The following is a 19,119-nucleotide window of genomic DNA, read 5'->3' on the forward strand; positions in this document are numbered from 1 at the left end:
ACATTAGCCTCACCTTCGAAGATAGATAACGGTCTCAGTAGCGTATTGTGGAGGCAGCGTCAGCACATACCAATTCAGTCGGCGTGTGCTGAAAAAATGGAATAAACACGCCCAATGTCAATAATTGTGCTGTACCGTGACCCTAAGGACACTCGGACGTGGCTAAGACCAAAAATGTCCGGTGACGGATGTTTTACCTTAGGACTTTAATCCAGCGGGGCTACTATAAACTCTGTGGATGAGCGGCCCGGCACTGCTTTTTCACGCAGGCGCGTTAATGGAATCCTGGGCGGTGATCAAAAGGAAGCGTCAGCACATCCCAGATAATCGGAGTGTACTGCAAAGGAATAATAAATACTATTAGGAAAACCTTCACGAGGTTATCAGACTTGTCGGGCGACTAGAACTTAGAGAGGTTAAGAATAAGGCGGGAGGACGAGCGAATTACCTTGAGGAGTCGATCTCACACGGTCTCTCCACAGTCTGTCGGCGTGTAGCGAAGCACTATTCTCTCGCGCAGTCGCGTTTTGGAAAACCAACGGTAGTCACCTTTATACGGGGCAGTGTGCTGGTGTAGCCAATGGGAGGCTGTGAAGTATTAGAAGAGTGCGGGAGATGAATGAAACGAACTGTAGCACAGTAATAAATAATGAAAAACGGGCAAATTTGTAGTATTGTCTGGATGTGTGTCCAGATAACAGGGAGGACCTGTTAAAATGGCCACCGAGTCAATAGTTCCAAGACACGGTTCCTAAGAACCAAAAAGAAGATGACATTCGAATGTACATTGGTCAAAGTTTGAAAATTTCCGATAGCTCATTCAAACCTGACACCGCGGTGTCAAATTTGACAATCAGCATTGCCTCCCTTTTGGACAGTTTGAGGCTCAGATCCCCGCCTCGGGGATCTCTTTCTATCCTTGATATGACTGTCCATTTGAATTCATTGAGACCATGTTGCATCCTGGTCCAGTGGTTTACCAAAGGAGCGTTCTCAACGTTTCTTTTTAATCTGGACTTGTGCTGTGAAATGCGTTGTCGCACTTCCTGCTCGGTTTTGCCTAGGTACAGGCAATCACACGGGCATATGATGCCGTACACTACAAGTTTCGATTTACAGTTACTGAATACCTCATGTTTCCATGAGATACCCTTGTGCTGGAAGACCGTACCCTGTATCGTGGTGTCACAGCAGAGGCACGTACCACATTTGTGGTGGCCAAGTACAGGTGCTAATCCCCACATTTGGCGAAGGGAAGGTTGAGTTTGTGACGGCATTGCTGCTCTAACCACATGGTTTGCGATGCTATTCTCTCTTTTAAAAGCGAAAAGCGGAGGCTCTTTTAGGCTCTCGTCTAAATTCTTCACCAAATGCCAATTCTGACCAATGATTCGTTTTAGCTGATTGGCATTGGGGCAGAAGGTGGTTACGCAAACTTGGCGCTTTTGTTCTGTTTTCTGTTTTCGCTCCAATAATATCTCGCGGGGTGTCCATCTAGCTCTTTTCATGCAATCTTTGACAAGTTTTTTGGGGTACGCTCTATCGCAGAGTTTAGAAACTAATTTTTCTGCATGGTATGTATAATCTCTCTCATAAGTGCAGTTTCTGCGTACTCGCAAAAACTGCCCGTGCGGCAAGTTCTCTTTTAAACTTCTGGGATGATTGCTCTGAAATAAAAGAGCCTTATTGCGGTCTGTGGGTTTTACAAATAACGTTGTCGCCAGTTTGCCAGATTTTGAAAAAACCTCCACATCCAAGAATGGAATCTTCGTTTCAGACTGGGTGAGGCTAAATTGTATATCAGGTGTTCTGGTATTCAGCCATAGGTGGAACTTAGTCAGATTGTCAAGGCCTCCAGTCCATACCATAAAAACATCGTCGATGAAACGATACCATTTCCCAATAAACTGTCCAAAGGGATTGTTATTATGTATGTACGAATCCTCGTACATTGACATAAAAAGCACCGCCAATTCGGGGGCAAAGGGACATCCCATCGCCACCCCCTTTACTTGGAAATAGAATTCGTTGTTGAAACAGAAATAGTTTTTTTTAAGCGCACATCCAGACAATACTACAAATTTGCCCATTTTTCATTATTTATTACTGTTCTACAGTTCGTTTCATTCATCTCCCACCCTCTTCTAATACTTCACAGCCTCCCATTGGCTACACCAGCACACTGCCCCGTATAAAGGTGACTACCGTTGGTTTTCCAAAACGCGACTGCGCGAGAGAATAGTGCTTCGCTACACGCCGACAGACTGTGGAGAGACCGTGTGAGATCGACTCCTCAAGGTAATTCGCTCGTCCTCCCGCCTTATTCTTAACCTCTCTAAGTTCTAGTCGCCCAACAAGTCTGATAACCTCGTGAAGGTTTTCCTAATAGTATTTATTATTCCTTTGCAGTACACTCCGATTATCTGGGATGTGCTGACGCTTCCTTTTGATCACCGCCCGGGATTCCATTAACGCGCCTGCGTGAAAAAGCAGTGCCGGGCCGCTCATCCACAGAGTTTATAGTAGCCCCGCTGGATTAAAGTCCTAAGGTAAAACATCCGTCACCGGACATTTTTGGTCTTAGCCACGTCCGAGTGTCCTTAGGGTCACGGTACAGCACAATTATTGACATTGGGCGTGTTTATTCCATTTTTTCAGCACACGCCGACTGAATTGGTATGTGCTGACGCTGCCTCCACAATACGCTACTGAGACCGTTATCTATCTTCGAAGGTGAGGCTAATGTTTAATTCTGTTCATGCACCTCGTAGCGGAAAAAGGTTAGGGTGACTTATTTAATCTTTTTGCCTTCCACAGATATAATTCCCTTCAGGGATGCCGACCTAGGTGATAAATAACACCAAGTTAACTCACGAAGCGTCCTGCCCTCTCCCATTTTTATCCACGCTACAGTTCTTCATTTTCGGCGGCTGCCTACAATTCTCAAGGTATCTGCCTCCATATGAGTTTTCACCAGTGTAGGGTCTAGCCAATAGTCACGTTTAGTGCTTAGTTGATGCCAGATAGGACTCCTAGTAACATGGCTTCTAGGAATGTTTATCTGGTTTTGAGCCATTTGTACTCTTTGCAACTTCGAATAGTTTTGGCGCCACTATTTCTTTGCTCCTTGTCGAAATGTACGTACGCGGGAACCTCATAGAGCTGTTTTCTGATTTTTCAGGTTATTTCACTCTAGAGAAGCCTCCAGTCTATGACTTCCGTAGATCACATAATCAGGCAATTGGGTAGTAAGTATTTTTTAGATGTGTTTTAACTCCCATCTGGCCCCTCCCGTGTTTCTACACCCAAAACCATCCGTCTTTTTTTGAATGGCTCATACATAATGACTGTTCTCTAGGTGCACGCCTATACTATTAGACTGCTGATGTGCAATTCTAAAAAAACTTTTTTCTTTCACTATTTCATTAAAATATTCTCTGTTATGTCTTTTTTCTCCTTATATTTACAGTGTCTGAGGCCCTGATGAGAATCCCTGACGAACAATAGGGGATTTGAAACGCGTAGGCCATTGTCTTACTGGTCTGCTTGGGTATCTAGGGGGCAGTAACACCCTCTGGCTCCTCACCATCCTATGTACATTACCTTCTACTGTATTAAGTTCTAATGAATGATTCTAAATTCATCAACAGATAGGAATGTATCTTCTTTAAATTGTACTAAATGATTGTATAATTTGTGCAGATCTAGTATATTCTTTGTTTTACTATAGTGGTAGTATGTGGTATGTATGATGGAGATATGAATGTGGTGAATGTTGTGCTGATAGTGATATGATTGAAGGTGTAGAATGTATGAAGTTTCTATTGAATGTGGTTCTTTTGATGTGTCCTCATTTCTTATATGCTTCTCTTTTTATAAAAAATAAAAACATTTTTGTAATAACTGTTAATCTTGAAAAATAAAAGTGCGAGTAATAAGCAAATACCCCATTTTGAATTAGTTTTCTTAGTGTGGATGTTAAGTGTGATAATTGAATAAATATCATCAGTACTGGCATCTCTTTCGTTGTTTGTTGTATAGGCTCAGCCTTGCTGATTAGAGCCAACCCTATTCTTGTTTCCACATGAGTATAGCTGGCGTTTGCCCGCGAGGTATTTGTGTTTCTCCATTACTTTGGAGTTTGAGTATATTCAATAGCTCATTCATATTCTCTGTGATCTAGTGTGGATCTATTGACAGCATCTAGATCTAATTTCTAATTTCTTTTTCATAATTCCTCTCTCTCTTTTTTATAATTTTTATATTTCTTACTTTTACTATTTCACTTCTTCATTTTCCTTCTTTGGGTTTTTAAGTGATGGCAGACAAGGACACGTTTGCCTATAGTGAAGAGCACATCAGTAGTCTACTTAGGGATCCACCAGTGTTCGCTTCAGTCTCCCTCAGTGTGTCAGCTACATCCCAGAACGAATCAGAGAAATTATTGCGTCTGAAAAAGAAGCAAATCAGAACTGATCTGCATGGTCACTTCCTATTACAACATCTTAGGGAAGGGACCATTCCAGCTGGTCTTCAGATCAAAAATATTCCGGTGATCTTCACCGAGGATCCAATCTTCAAAAAAGGTTTCTCCTTCATCGAAACCAAATGTAGTAGGGACCTTATGGTCCTTACAGTCGAGACAGCAGTTAGACTTTCCAGAATTGAGCTCGAAGAAATAGAGAAATTAGAAGCTGAGATCAGCACTAATTCAACAATACCAGACGCGAAATCCTTATTAGAAAAAGTGGAAAAGGAAATCCAGGAGGTCAAGGATTACACTGTAACACAAAAATCTAATCAGTTTGAGAAGGATAAAAAGAATTTCTCACTGGAGAACATTTATCCATACTTACAACCTGACTTTTATACTAAATCGGAGTCCTACAATACCTAACAGGTAATCAGGGTAGGTCCAGGAAACACTTCATTTCCTTTGGGGAAACTTCTTCATCCTCGGGTAACGATAGTGATACGAGTGGCAATACCAACCAATCCAATAGAAATAGAAACTGGAATTCCAATCAACAACAGCGTGGACAGGCCCAAAACTCTTTTTTAGGAAGAGGCCAGACGAGACCGAGAGGCCGAGTCAGATACACAATCCCATTGGAAATGAAGACCCGTCGACAGCACTACAAGAACTAAATAGGTCTCCCATTTTTAATCTCTCTCAACGAGTACTAACTAAAGCAGAAGAGAGCATACTGTCCAAGGGGTTATCCTTCGTTCCTTCAAAAAGAACAGATTTTGTTCGCATGAAGACAGAATTCATAGAATTCTGCAGAAAACTAAGACTAACGATGTTCTTCCTGGAAAACCCTGTACCACCGATAACAGAGGTAACAGGCTTACGTAATAAGTCGACATTCTGCCCACCCGGAAATAAGATCCCCAAGGAATTGATAATTTTTTTAAAAAGCGTCTTGTCGGCTATTTCACAAATGGAAAAAGAAAAAAGATTCATTAAATTTAATACCACGAGAGAGGAGATGTCTGCTTTAACCACCTTAAAAAATGACTCGACGGTCGTGATAAAGCAAGCCGATAAAGGCGGATCCATAGTACTATGGGATACTCAAGACTATACGAATGAAATACGAAGACAACTAGAGGATCCCTCTTGTTACCGGAAAATTGATAAGGATCCTACAAAGGAATTACAAAACCAACTCTTTGCTATCATCCAAGAGGGTTTTGAGCAAGGATTCGTTGGCAAGAAAGAATGCGAATATTTACAGATCAAGCATCCTAAGATCCCCATGTTTTATGCACTACCAAAGGTGCATAAAGACCAGAGTAGACCGCCAGGGAGACCCATCGTGGCAGGATGTGGTTCTCTCCTGGAACCCATTGCAAACGTGGACTGTTTTTTAAAACAATTCATGAACCAAGTGGTCTCATACCTACAGGACACTACCGACTTTATTAACAAGTTGGAAAATATAACCTTTTGTGAAGGGACTGATTTGCTAGTCACTCTCGACGTGACATCATTATACACGCAAATCCCTCAGGGTGAGGCATTGGCAGTGCTCTCCTTCTTTCTAGACTCACGTCCTAGACCTATGCGCGTTCCAACACAGTTTTTGGTAGACCTGGCATCTTTTGCGCTTAAAAAAAACTATTTCTGTTTCAACAACTAATTCTATTTCCAAGTAAAGGGGGTGGCGATGGGATGTCCCTTTGCCCCCGAATTGGCGGTGCTTTTTATGTCAATGTACGAGGATTCGTACATACATAATAACAATCCCTTTGGACAGTTTATTGGGAAATGGTATCGTTTCATCGACGATGTTTTTATGGTATGGACTGGAGGCCTTGACAATCTGACTAAGTTCCACCTATGGCTGAATACCAGAACACCTGATATACAATTTAGCCTCACCCAGTCTGAAACGAAGATTCCATTCTTGGATGTGGAGGTTTTTTCAAAATCTGGCAAATTGGCGACAGCGTTATTTGTAAAACCCACAGACCGCAATAAGGCTCTTTTATTTCAGAGCAATCATCCCAGAAGTTTAAAAGAGAACTTGCCGCACGGGCAGTTTTTGCGAGTACGCAGAAACTGCACTTATGAGAGAGATTATACATACCATGCAGAAAAATTAGTTTCTAAACTCTGCGATAGAGGGTACCCCAAAAAACTTGTCAAAGATTGCATGAAAAGAGCTAGATGGACACCCCGCGAGATATTATTGGAGCGAAAACAGAAAACAGAACAAAAGCGCCAAGTTTGCGTAACCACCTTCTGCCCCAATGCCAATCAGCTAAAACGAATCATTGGTCAGAATTGGCATTTGGTGAAGAATTTAAACGAGAGCCTAAAAGAGCCTCCGCTTTTCGCTTTTAAAAGAGAGAATAGCGTCGCAAACCATGTGGTTAGAGCAGCAATGCCGTCACAAACTCAACCTTCCCTTCGCCAAATGTTGGGATTTGCACCTGTACTTGGCCACCACAAATGTGGTACGTGCCTCTGCTGTGACACCACGATACAGGGTACGGTCTTCCAGCACAAGGGTATCTCATGGAAACATGAGGTATTCAGTAACTGTAAATCGAAACTTGCAGTGTACGGCATCATATGCCCGTGTGATTGCCTGTACATAGGCAAAACCGAGCAGGAAGTGCGACAACGCATTTCACAGCACAAGTCCAGATTAAAAAGAAACGTTGAGAACGCTCCTTTGGTAAACCACTGGACCAGGATGCAACATGGTCTCAATGAATTCAAATGGACAGTCATATCAAGGATAGAAAGAGATCCCCGAGGCGGGGATCTGAGCCTCAAACTGTCCAAAAGGGAGGCAATGCTGATTGTCAAATTTGACACCGCGGTGTCAGGTTTGAATGAGCTATCGGAAATTTTCAAACTTTGACCAATGTACATTCGAATGTCATCTTCTTTTTGGTTCTTAGGAACCGTGTCTTGGAACTATTGACTCGGTGGCCATTTTAACAGGTCCTCCCTGTTATCTGGACACACATCCAGACAATACTACAAATTTGCCCGTTTTTCATTATTTATTACTGTGCTACAGTTCGTTTCATTCATCTCCCACCCTCTTCTAATACTTCACAGCCTCCCATTGGCTACACCAGCACACTGCCCCGTATAAAGGTGACTACCGTTGGTTTTCCAAAACGCGACTGCGCGAGAGAATAGTGCTTCGCTACACCCCGACAGACTGTGGAGAGACCGTGTGAGATCGACTCCTCAAGGTAATTCGCTCGTCCTCCCGCCTTATTCTTAACCTCTCTAAGTTCTAGTCGCCCGACAAGTCTGATAACCTCGTGAAGGTTTTCCTAATAGTATTTATTATTCCTTTGCAGTACACTCCGATTATCTGGGATGTGCTGACGCTTCCTTTTGATCACCGCCCGGGATTCCATTAACGCGCCTGCGTGAAAAAGCAGTGCCGGGCCGCTCATCCACAGAGTTTATAGCAGCCCCGCTGGATTAAAGTCCTAAGGTAAAACATCCGTCACCGGACATTTTTGGTCTTAGCCACGTCCGACTGTCCTTAGGGTCACGGTACAGCACAATTATTGACATTGGGCGTGTTTATTCCATTTTTTCAGCACACGCCGACTGAATTGGTATGTGCTGACGCTGCCTCCACAATATGCTACTGAGACCGTTATCTATCTTCGAAGGTGAGGCTAATGTTTAATTCTGTTCATGCACCTCGTAGCGGAAAAAGGTTAGGGTGACTTATTTAATCTTTTTGCCTTCCACAGATATAATTCCCTTCAGGGATGCCGACCTAGGTGATAAATAACACCAAGTTAACTCACGAAGCGTCCTGCCCTCTCCCATTTTTATCCACGCTACAGTTCTTCATTTTCGGCGGCTGCCTACAATTCTCAAGGTATCTGCCTCCATATGAGTTTTCACCAGTGTAGGGTCTAGCCAATAGTCACGTTTAGTGCTTAGTTGATGCCAGATAGGACTCCTAGTAACATGGCTTCTAGGAATGTTTATCTGGTTTTGAGCCATTTGTACTCTTTGCAACTTCGAATAGTTTTGGCGCCACTATTTCTTTGCTCCTTGTCGAAATGTACGTACGCGGGAACCTCATAGAGCTGTTTTCTGATTTTTCAGGTTATTTCACTCTAGAGAAGCCTCCAGTCTATGACTTCCGTAGATCACATAATCAGGCAATTGGGTAGTAAGTATTTTTTAGATGTGTTTTAACTCCCATCTGGCCCCTCCCGTGTTTCTACACCCAAAACCATCCGTCTTTTTTTGAATGGCTCATACATAATGACTGTTCTCTAGGTGCATGCCTATACTATTAGACTGCTGATGTGCAATTCTAAAAAAACTTTTTTCTTTCACTATTTCATTAAAATATTCTCTGTTATGTCTTTTTTCTCCTTATATTTACAGTGTCTGAGGCCCTGATGAGAATCCCTGACGAACAATAGGGGATTTGAAACGCGTAGGCCATTGTCTTACTGGTCTGCTTGGGTATCTAGGGGGCAGTAACACCCTCTGGCTCCTCACCATCCTATGTACATTACCTTCTACTGTATTAAGTTCTAATGAATGATTCTAAATTCATCAACAGATAGGAATGTATCTTCTTTAAATTGTACTAAATGATTGTATAATTTGTGCAGATCTAGTATATTCTTTGTTTTACTATAGTGGTAGTATGTGGTATGTATGATGGAGATATGAATGTGGTGAATGTTGTGCTGATAGTGATATGATTGAAGGTGTAGAATGTATGAAGTTTCCATTGAATGTGGTTCTTTTGATGTGTCCTCATTTCTTATATGCTTCTCTTTTTATAAAAAATAAAAACATTTTTGTAATAACTGTTAATCTTGAAAAATAAAAGTGCGAGTAATAAGCAAATACCCCATTTTGAATTAGTTTTCTTAGTGTGGATGTTAAGTGTGATAATTGAATAAATATCATCAGTACTGGCATCTCTTTCGTTGTTTGTTGTATAGGCTCAGCCTTGCTGATTAGAGCCAACCCTATTCTTGTTTCCACATGAGTATAGCTGGCGTTTGCCCGCGAGGTATTTGTGTTTCTCCATTACTTTGGAGTTTGAGTATATTCAATAGCTCATTCATATTCTCTGTGATCTAGTGTGGATCTATTGACAGCATCTAGATCTAATTTCTAATTTCTTTTTCATAATTCCTCTCTCTCTTTTTTATAATTTTTATATTTCTTACTTTTACTATTTCACTTCTTCATTTTCCTTCTTTGGGTTTTTAAGTAATGGCAGACAAGGACACGTTTGCCTATAGTGAAGAGCACATCAGTAGTCTACTTAGGGATCCACCAGTGTTCGCTTCAGTCTCCCTCAGTGTGTCAGCTACATCCCAGAACGAATCAGAGAAATTATTGCGTCTGAAAAAGAAGCAAATCAGAACTGATCTGCATGGTCACTTCCTATTACAACATCTTAGGGAAGGGACCATTCCAGCTGGTCTTCAGATCAAAAATATTCCGGTGATCTTCACCGAGGATCCAATCTTCAAAAAAGGTTTCTCCTTCATCGAAACCAAATGTAGTAGGGACCTTATGGTCCTTACAGTCGAGACAGCAGTTAGACTTTCTAGAATTGAGCTCGAAGAAATAGAGAAATTAGAAGCTGAGATCAGCACTAATTCAACAATACCAGACGCGAAATCCTTATTAGAAAAAGTGGAAAAGGAAATCCAGGAGTTCAAGGATTACACTGTAACACAAAAATCTAATCAGTTTGAGAAGGATAAAAAGAATTTCTCACTGGAGAACATTTATCCATACTTACAACCTGACTTTTACACTAAATCGGAGTCCAGACAATACCTAACAGGTAATCAGGGTAGGTCCAGGAAACACTTCATTTCCTTTGGGGAAACTTCTTCATCCTCGGGTAACGATAGTGATACGAGTGGCAATACCAACCAATCCAATAGAAATAGAAACTGGAATTCCAATCAACAACAGCATGGACAGGCCCAAAACTCTTTTTTAGGAAGAGGCCAGACGAGACCGAGAGGCCGAGTCAGATACACAATCCCATGGGAAATGAAGACCCGTCGACAGCACTACAAGAACTAAATAGGTCTCCCATTTTTAATCTCTCTCAACGAGTACTAACTAAAGCAGAAGAGAGCATACTGTCCAAGGGGTTATCCTTCGTTCCTTCAAAAAGAACAGATTTTGTTCGCATGAAGACAGAATTCATAGAATTCTGCAGAAAACTAAGACTAACGATGTTCTTCCTGGAAAATCCTGTACCACCGATAACAGAGGTAACAGGCTTACGTAATAAGTCGACATTCTGCCCACCCGGAAATAAGATCCCCAAGGAATTGATAATTTTTGAAAAAAGCGTCTTGTCGGCTATTTCACAAATGGAAAAAGAAAAAAGATTCATTAAATTTAATACCACGAGAGAGGAGATGTCTGCTTTAACCACCTTAAAAAATGACTCGACGGTCGTGATAAAGCAAGCCGATAAAGGCGGATCCATAGTACTATGGGATACTCAAGACTATACGAATGAAATACGAAGACAACTAGAGGATCCCTCTTGTTACCGGAAAATTGATAAGGATCCTACAAAGGAATTACAAAACCAACTCTTTGCTATCATCCAAGAGGGTTTTGAGCAAGGATTCGTTGGCAAGAAAGAATGCGAATATTTACAGATCAAGCATCCTAAGATCCCCATGTTTTATGCACTACCAAAGGTGCATAAAGACCAGAGTAGACCGCCAGGGAGACCCATCGTGGCAGGATGTGGTTCTCTCCTGGAACCCATTGCAAACGTGGACTGTTTTTTAAAACAATTCATGAACCAAGTGGTCTCATACCTACAGGACACTACCGACTTTATTAACAAGTTGGAAAATATAACCTTTTGTGAAGGGACTGATTTGCTAGTCACTCTCGACGTGACATCATTATACACGCAAATCCCTCAGGGTGAGGCATTGGCAGTGCTCTCCTTCTTTCTAGACTCACGTCCTAGACCTATGCGTGTTCCAACACAGTTTTTGGTAGACCTGGCATCTTTTGCGCTTAAAAAAAACTATTTCTGTTTCAACAACGAATTCTATTTCCAAGTAAAGGGGGTGGCGATGGGATGTCCCTTTGCCCCCGAATTGGCGGTGCTTTTTATGTCAATGTACGAGGATTCGTACATACATAATAACAATCCCTTTGGACAGTTTATTGGGAAATGGTATCGTTTCATCGACGATGTTTTTATGGTATGGACTGGAGGCCTTGACAATCTGACTAAGTTCCACCTATGGCTGAATACCAGAACACCTGATATACAATTTAGCCTCACCCAGTCTGAAACGAAGATTCCATTCTTGGATGTGGAGGTTTTTTCAAAATCTGGCAAATTGGCGACAGCGTTATTTGTAAAACCCACAGACCACAATAAGGCTCTTTTATTTCAGAGCAATCATCCCAGAAGTTTAAAAGAGAACTTGCCGCACGGGCAGTTTTTGCGAGTACGCAGAAACTGCACTTATGAGAGAGATTATACATACCATGCAGAAAAATTAGTTTCTAAACTCTGCGATAGAGGGTACCCCAAAAAACTTGTCAAAGATTGCATGAAAAGAGCTAGATGGACACCCCGCGAGATATTATTGGAGCGAAAACAGAAAACAGAACAAAAGCGCCAAGTTTGCGTAACCACCTTCTGCCCCAATGCCAATCAGCTAAAACGAATCATTGGTCAGAATTGGCATTTGGTGAAGAATTTAGACGAGAGCCTAAAAGAGCCTCCGCTTTTCGCTTTTAAAAGAGAGAATAGCGTCGCAAACCATGTGGTTAGAGCAGCAATGCCGTCACAAACTCAACCTTCCCTTCGCCAAATGTTGGGATTTGCACCTGTACTTGGCCACCACAAATGTGGTACGTGCCTCTGCTGTGACACCACGATACAGGGTACGGTCTTCCAGCACAAGGGTATCTCATGGAAACATGAGGTATTCAGTAACTGTAAATCGAAACTTGTAGTGTACGGCATCATATGCCCGTGTGATTGCCTGTACATAGGCAAAACCGAGCAGGAAGTGCGACAACGCATTTCACAGCACAAGTCCAGATTAAAAAGAAACGTTGAGAACGCTCCTTTGGTAAACCACTGGACCAGGATGCAACATGGTCTCAATGAATTCAAATGGACAGTCATATCAAGGATAGAAAGAGATCCCCGAGGCGGGGATCTGAGCCTCAAACTGTCCAAAAGGGAGGCAATGCTGATTGTCAAATTTGACACCGCGGTGTCAGGTTTGAATGAGCTATCGGAAATTTTCAAACTTTGACCAATGTACATTCGAATGTCATCTTCTTTTTGGTTCTTAGGAACCGTGTCTTGGAACTATTGACTCGGTGGCCATTTTAACAGGTCCTCCCTGTTATCTGGACACACATCCAGACAATACTACAAATTTGCCCGTTTTTCATTATTTATTACTGTGCTACAGTTCGTTTCATTCATCTCCCGCCCTCTTCTAATACTTCACAGCCTCCCATTGGCTACACCAGCACACTGCCCCGTATAAAGGTGACTACCGTTGGTTTTCCAAAACACGACTGCGCGAGAGAATAGTGCTTCGCTACACCCCGACAGACTGTGGAGAGACCGTGTGAGATCGACTCCTCAAGGTAATTCGCTCGTCCTCCCGCCTTATTCTTAACCTCTCTAAGTTCTAGTCGCCCGACAAGTCTGATAACCTCGTGAAGGTTTTCCTAATAGTATTTATTATTCCTTTGCAGTACACTTCGATTATCTGGGATGTGCTGACGCTTCCTTTTGATCACCGCCCGGGATTCCATTAACGCGCCTGCGTGAAAAAGCAGTGCCGGGCCGCTCATCCACAGAGTTTATAGTAGCCCCGCTGGATTAAAGTCCTAAGGTAAAACATCCGTCACCGGACATTTTTGGTCTTAGCCACGTCCGACTGTCCTTAGGGTCACGGTACAGCACAATTATTGACATTGGGCGTGTTTATTCCATTTTTTCAGCACACGCCGACTGAATTGGTATGTGCTGACGCTGCCTCCACAATATGCTACTGAGACCGTTATCTATCTTCGAAGGTGAGGCTAATGTTTAATTCTGTTCATGCACCTCGTAGCGGAAAAAGGTTAGGGTGACTTATTTAATCTTTTTGCCTTCCACAGATATAATTCCCTTCAGGGATGCCGACCTAGGTGATAAATAACACCAAGTTAACTCACGAAGCGTCCTGCCCTCTCCCATTTTTATCCACGCTACAGTTCTTCATTTTCGGCAGCTGCCTACAATTCTCAAGGTATCTGCCTCCATATGAGTTTTCACCAGTGTAGGGTCTAGCCAATAGTCACGTTTAGTGCTTAGTTGATGCCAGATAGGACTCCTAGTAACATGGCTTCTAGGAATGTTTATCTGGTTTTGAGCCATTTGTACTCTTTGCAACTTCGAATAGTTTTGGCGCCACTATTTCTTTGCTCCTTGTCGAAATGTACGTACGCGGGAACCTCATAGAGCTGTTTTCTGATTTTTCAGGTTATTTCACTCTAGAGAAGCCTCCAGTCTATGACTTCCGTAGATCACATAATCAGGCAATTGGGTAGTAAGTATTTTTTAGATGTGTTTTAACTCCCATCTGGCCCCTCCCGTGTTTCTACACCCAAAACCATCCGTCTTTTTTTGAATGGCTCATACATAATGACTGTTCTCTAGGTGCATGCCTATACTATTAGACTGCTGATGTGCAATTCTAAAAAAAACTTTTTTCTTTCACTATTTCATTAAAATATTCTCTGTTGTGTCTTTTTTCTCCTTATATTTACAGTGTCTGAGGCCCTGATGAGAATCCCTGACGAACAATAGGGGATTTGAAACGCGTAGGCCATTGTCTTACTGGTCTGCTTGGGTATCTAGGGGGCAGTAACACCCTCTGGCTCCTCACCATCCTATGTACATTACCTTCTACTGTATTAAGTTCTAATGAATGATTCTAAATTCATCAACAGATAGGAATGTATCTTCTTTAAATTGTACTAAATGATTGTATAATTTGTGCAGATCTAGTATATTCTTTGTTTTACTATAGTGGTAGTATGTGGTATGTATGATGGAGATATGAATGTGGTGAATGTTGTGCTGATAGTGATATGATTGAAGGTGTAGAATGTATGAAGTTTCTATTGAATGTGGTTCTTTTGATGTGTCCTCATTTCTTATATGCTTCTCTTTTTATAAAAAATAAAAACATTTTTGTAATAACTGTTAATCTTGAAAAATAAAAGTGCGAGTAATAAGCAAATACCCCATTTTGAATTAGTTTTCTTAGTGTGGATGTTAAGTGTGATAATTGAATAAATATAATCAGTACTGGCATCTCTTTCGTTGTTTGTTGTATAGGCTCAGCCTTGCTGATTAGAGCCAACCCTATTCTTGTTTCCACATGCGCATTGTAAATGCGGCGCATCTGTGGTGGCGGAAGGAGCGAATTGCATGACGCATCTGTTCTGGCGCATCCCTGCTGATTTGCAGAGATGCCCCAGAACATGTACATAAGTACATGGCACATGCTTTGGGGGATGGCTAAACACATGGAAAGGCATGACGCATATATGCCGCAAACAAATGGGAACAAAGGATATGACGATGGAGCGAGCAAATGGTAGGCCTGAGGATGGCTTAAAACTCACAGATTGAACACAACATGTCTCTTGGATACAGCGCATGTGCTGTCTAGCTAAGACCTAAAAATCAGTACATCATGATTTTTACTTCGCAAACATGTACATTGACATTTAATGCAATTTAAAGTAAATAACATTTACCATGCTTACAAATGCAACATCACATTGTTTTTAAATCTGCAATGCAGTCTATTTTTACAGTGAATGAGTAAGTTAGAATTAATCAGTAGAGTCGTTTATCAAAATAATGCTAAAAGATCCAAGCTGTCTCTGCTGGCAACACGGTATTTTGACATTCTAATGTAACCACAAATACATAGAATGCAAACCTGTAACTACACAGATTCAGAATTACAGTGTATTGAAACAAATGTGATGTAAGTGTTACTCTAAGTAAATGGCATACAATATAAAAATACCCCATAAATGTAAACCTATGTAAAGGATTCATTGTAAAGCATAGAACAGCTGGACAACAAGATGGGTCGTGGGGGAGCCGATGTCAAACAAATCTAGCTCTTGTTTTTAGCTGACGAATGCTATATTGACTTTTGACAGTACGAGTTCAATTCAATTATTTCTTTATTTTCCTACTGATTATAAGGACAATTTAGTACTGTTTGCTGCTGTTGAACATTGCCGTGCATACATAGTATAGGGCAAATCTGCAGGTCTCCTTACTTTACTTTGATGTTTCTTACACCAAGTGTCAAGTGCAATTCTTCATTGGTGGGTCATTTTGAGCTCAGTTAAACGTAATATATAACATCCCCGCTTAAAGCCTGCTTCTTTCGATTTGTAATACATAATTTATTGATGCTACACAATATTTACTTGTAGGATTGTAAATTATATTTCGTTTTTTATGTATTCATTTGGGAGGATAGATTCTTACACATAATGATTACTTTCCGTATTTTAGGTATAAGTGAACATGATCAAAACTCGTCCAGCAGCTACAAGATTAAGACTTTTTCGACAGGAGAGGAATCTGAAGCAGCCCTCCGAACATTATATGCTGAGGACCAAAAAAAATTTCTAGAAGGAAGGTACGGAAGACAGTAAAACTTTCAATGGATATAATATTTACAGTATAATATATAACCCAATGTATGCTTACTTGACTATATTTACGATCCACTGGGGTGTACCTGTTGATAATACTTACTATTAGATTGTATAGACAGTGTTACACTTTTGACAAATATGCATCAAGAGACATGTCTAGATTTAAACATGCATTCTGGTAAATGTGATGCAGAATAGTGAAAATATTTTACCGAGGACTTCGTGGTTGTGGGAATTGCGCATAGGTTTACTGATCTTATCAACAACTTATCTTGTTCAGCTGAGAATACGTGTGTGGTGAAACGATGCCAATTGCAGCAGTGACGTCTATGGAAACAGCCTATCCTGCATGTGTGAGATGGGGTCTCCATGTGGTGACAGGACGATCAGTGAATGAAGTTGGTGCATAGATGCAATCTGCTATGAAGGTGTGAGATGAGGGTCCCTGTGTGGTGAGAGGATGAGCAGTGCAGTGTCTTGAATATGTGTAGCAAGGTCCCCCCTTTTAATGATGGGTGCATGACCAGAGTAGGAAGATTGATGTATAGAAGCAGTCTTCTATAAATATGTATGATGTGGTCCACATAATGTGATAGGGTAACCAGGGCAGGGGAAGGGTGGACAGATGCACTTCGCCATCAGTGTGTGAGAGTATCCTAAGTATGTGAGCTGGAGTGGAGTTCCCAGTGTGGCAAACAGATGACTTGTATAAGAAGTGAGTGTAGGGCTGTGCTCTGCCTTCAAATCTGAAAGCATGAGATGCGATCAGCTGCGTCTCCTCCATTAAGATGGAGGCACGCCCCCACTGTATTTCAAGCAGTGGATAAAAGAAAATGAAAATGATAATAACACTAGGTTATTACCATTACCATTTTATTTTATCAGTTTACAGGATGGGGAGGGGCTTGGCTGTGTCACAGCCAGCACAGGGGGGGAGTGGTGGGCACTTAAGTGGGCAGGACTTATTGGTCAGCTGTCTTGGTACGGCCAAACCGTCTTGCGCACTCTGCATGTTCCAAACCAGCCTGGTGAGGAACTACAGCGCTCAGACCAATCACATCGTTGCATTGCAGCTGGGGGAACATGTTTGTGCTTCCTGCTTCAAGCAGGAACAGAAGAGGATGGCATGAGAAGAGGCTGCGGTTGGGGAGCAAGGTACGTAATATTTTTTTTAATGTATTTTCCTATACCCATGATACTTGGTGGCAGCCGCCACTGGATGAGTTTCCCTTCTAAAGTGATTTTAGGACAGGTGCAGGAAGGGGTTGTACGGCTGCTTATCTGCCCCTTTGTGATTGAGGAACTTGGAATACAAGGGGCTGTCCTTTCTCTTGTCTGGGCCCCAAGTTGTGTGCATGTCAGGAAAAGTATGTGAGATGAGTTGAATGAGTTTTACTGATTTTTTCTGTGGTAATGATCTTGAAGTATTTTGTGTTGTATGTGAATGTGTGTGAATGTTGATTTGTATAAGGAGGTGAGGTGTTTCCCCTCTCTTCTTCTGCTGCATGCTGTGTGTACCAACTCAACACAATTGGCAGTCATCCTGGAGGAGGGCACACAACACACTCTCCAATGGATACAGAACGTCAGTAGGAAAGAAGAGGAGTGACAAGGGATAGACATATACAGATGGGCACAAAGAAGGCAGAGAGTATATTTCTCCTGCTATGACCATGCCATATGACATACTTAGCGGACTAATATTACTCATTGCATGTGGAATATCTATTATCCTGCCATTGAGATGTCAAGAATCCACTTTTGTGTTTCTGTAGTTGAAACTTCGTTTTCAGGTTAAAAGAACCTTGATCATTAACTGCTCTGTGAACTAGACACCGACCACTACATCTTGACCTTACATTATTGGAAGCCAGTGCAGGGATTTGATATATGGTGACATATTGGTTATACAATTCAGTAATAGTAGTAGTCAATACAGAGTTTGGCAATACTTGTAGGCTATCAAACTGATAGTGAGCCAATTTCAAATAAGGCAGCTTCTGTAATGTAGCCCCAAAAATATATAGCTTAGACCATTCTCAGGTAAAAAGTATGATGGTTACTTTAATTATTTCATTGAATAGTGAGAGAGTATCCTAGATTATGAACTGAGGGAACAAGTCAAGGGGGGTCCTGAAGGCTAGTTGGCCATCAGTCCATAAAACTAGTCCATGGAACAGCCTGATTTATACATTTTTATGGCACAGAACAGTCGGAACACCATGTCTAAACCTTGAATGTTCCGACTCTGCAAGCCCTACCAGGCATGCCTTAACCACGCATGTGTGTGGTTAAGGCAATGCGCGGTCGGGCTTGCTGATGGACGGAAGCCAGAAGCAGGGAGTGTTCCACGGTACGGTAAGTGGGCCTGGGCCGTGAGTCAAGGTACTTTTGTGGAATGTGGATCGGGGTTGTTTTGTGGGCTGGGGTGGGCCAGGTTGTTTTAAATGGGGAGGTGGGTCAGGGTACTTTTGTGGGTTGGGGGTTTGGGTTGTTTTGTGCACTCGGGGTGGGGCAGGAATGTTTTGTGGGTTGGGGATGAGTCGTGTATCCTTTGTGGGCTGGGGGTGGGTTGGGAATGTTTTGCGGGCTGGGTGGTGAGTTGGGAATGTTTTGTGGGCTGGGGCAGAGGCGGGGGCAGCATAGCTTTGACAGACGGAAGCAGGAAGCAGAGAGAGATACGCAGTGAGATAAGTAAGGCTGGGGTACTTTTGTGGGCTGGGGGTCAGGTTTGTTTTGTGGGCTGGAGGTTGGTGGGGGGTTGTTTAAGTGAGGCTGGGGTGAGTTGGGGTAATTTTCTGGGCTGGGGTGGGTCAGGGGCAGATTGGCGGACTGGGAGGTTGGTTGAGGGTAGTTTTGTGGGCTGGGGTTGGGTA

The 19,119-nt window shown here is 42.1% G+C and overlaps 1 protein-coding gene across 1 annotated transcript in view; it reads left to right on the forward strand.

Moving 5' to 3' along the window:
* The window catches only part of LOC144817969 (UDP-glucuronosyltransferase 3A1-like), an 858,629-nt gene that overhangs the window by 208,552 nt on the left and 630,958 nt on the right, over positions 1-19,119 (forward strand). Inside the window, exon 3 of the mRNA XM_078674945.1 lies at positions 16,098-16,224. Coding sequence (XP_078531071.1) covers positions 16,098-16,224 — 127 coding nt within the window. The remainder of the gene's footprint in view (positions 1-16,097; positions 16,225-19,119) is intronic.

The sequence above is a fragment of the Lissotriton helveticus genome, chromosome 2_1, assembly GCF_964261635.1.
Source record: "Lissotriton helveticus chromosome 2_1, aLisHel1.1, whole genome shotgun sequence".
In the NCBI taxonomy this organism is placed as follows: domain Eukaryota; kingdom Metazoa; phylum Chordata; class Amphibia; order Caudata; family Salamandridae; genus Lissotriton; species Lissotriton helveticus.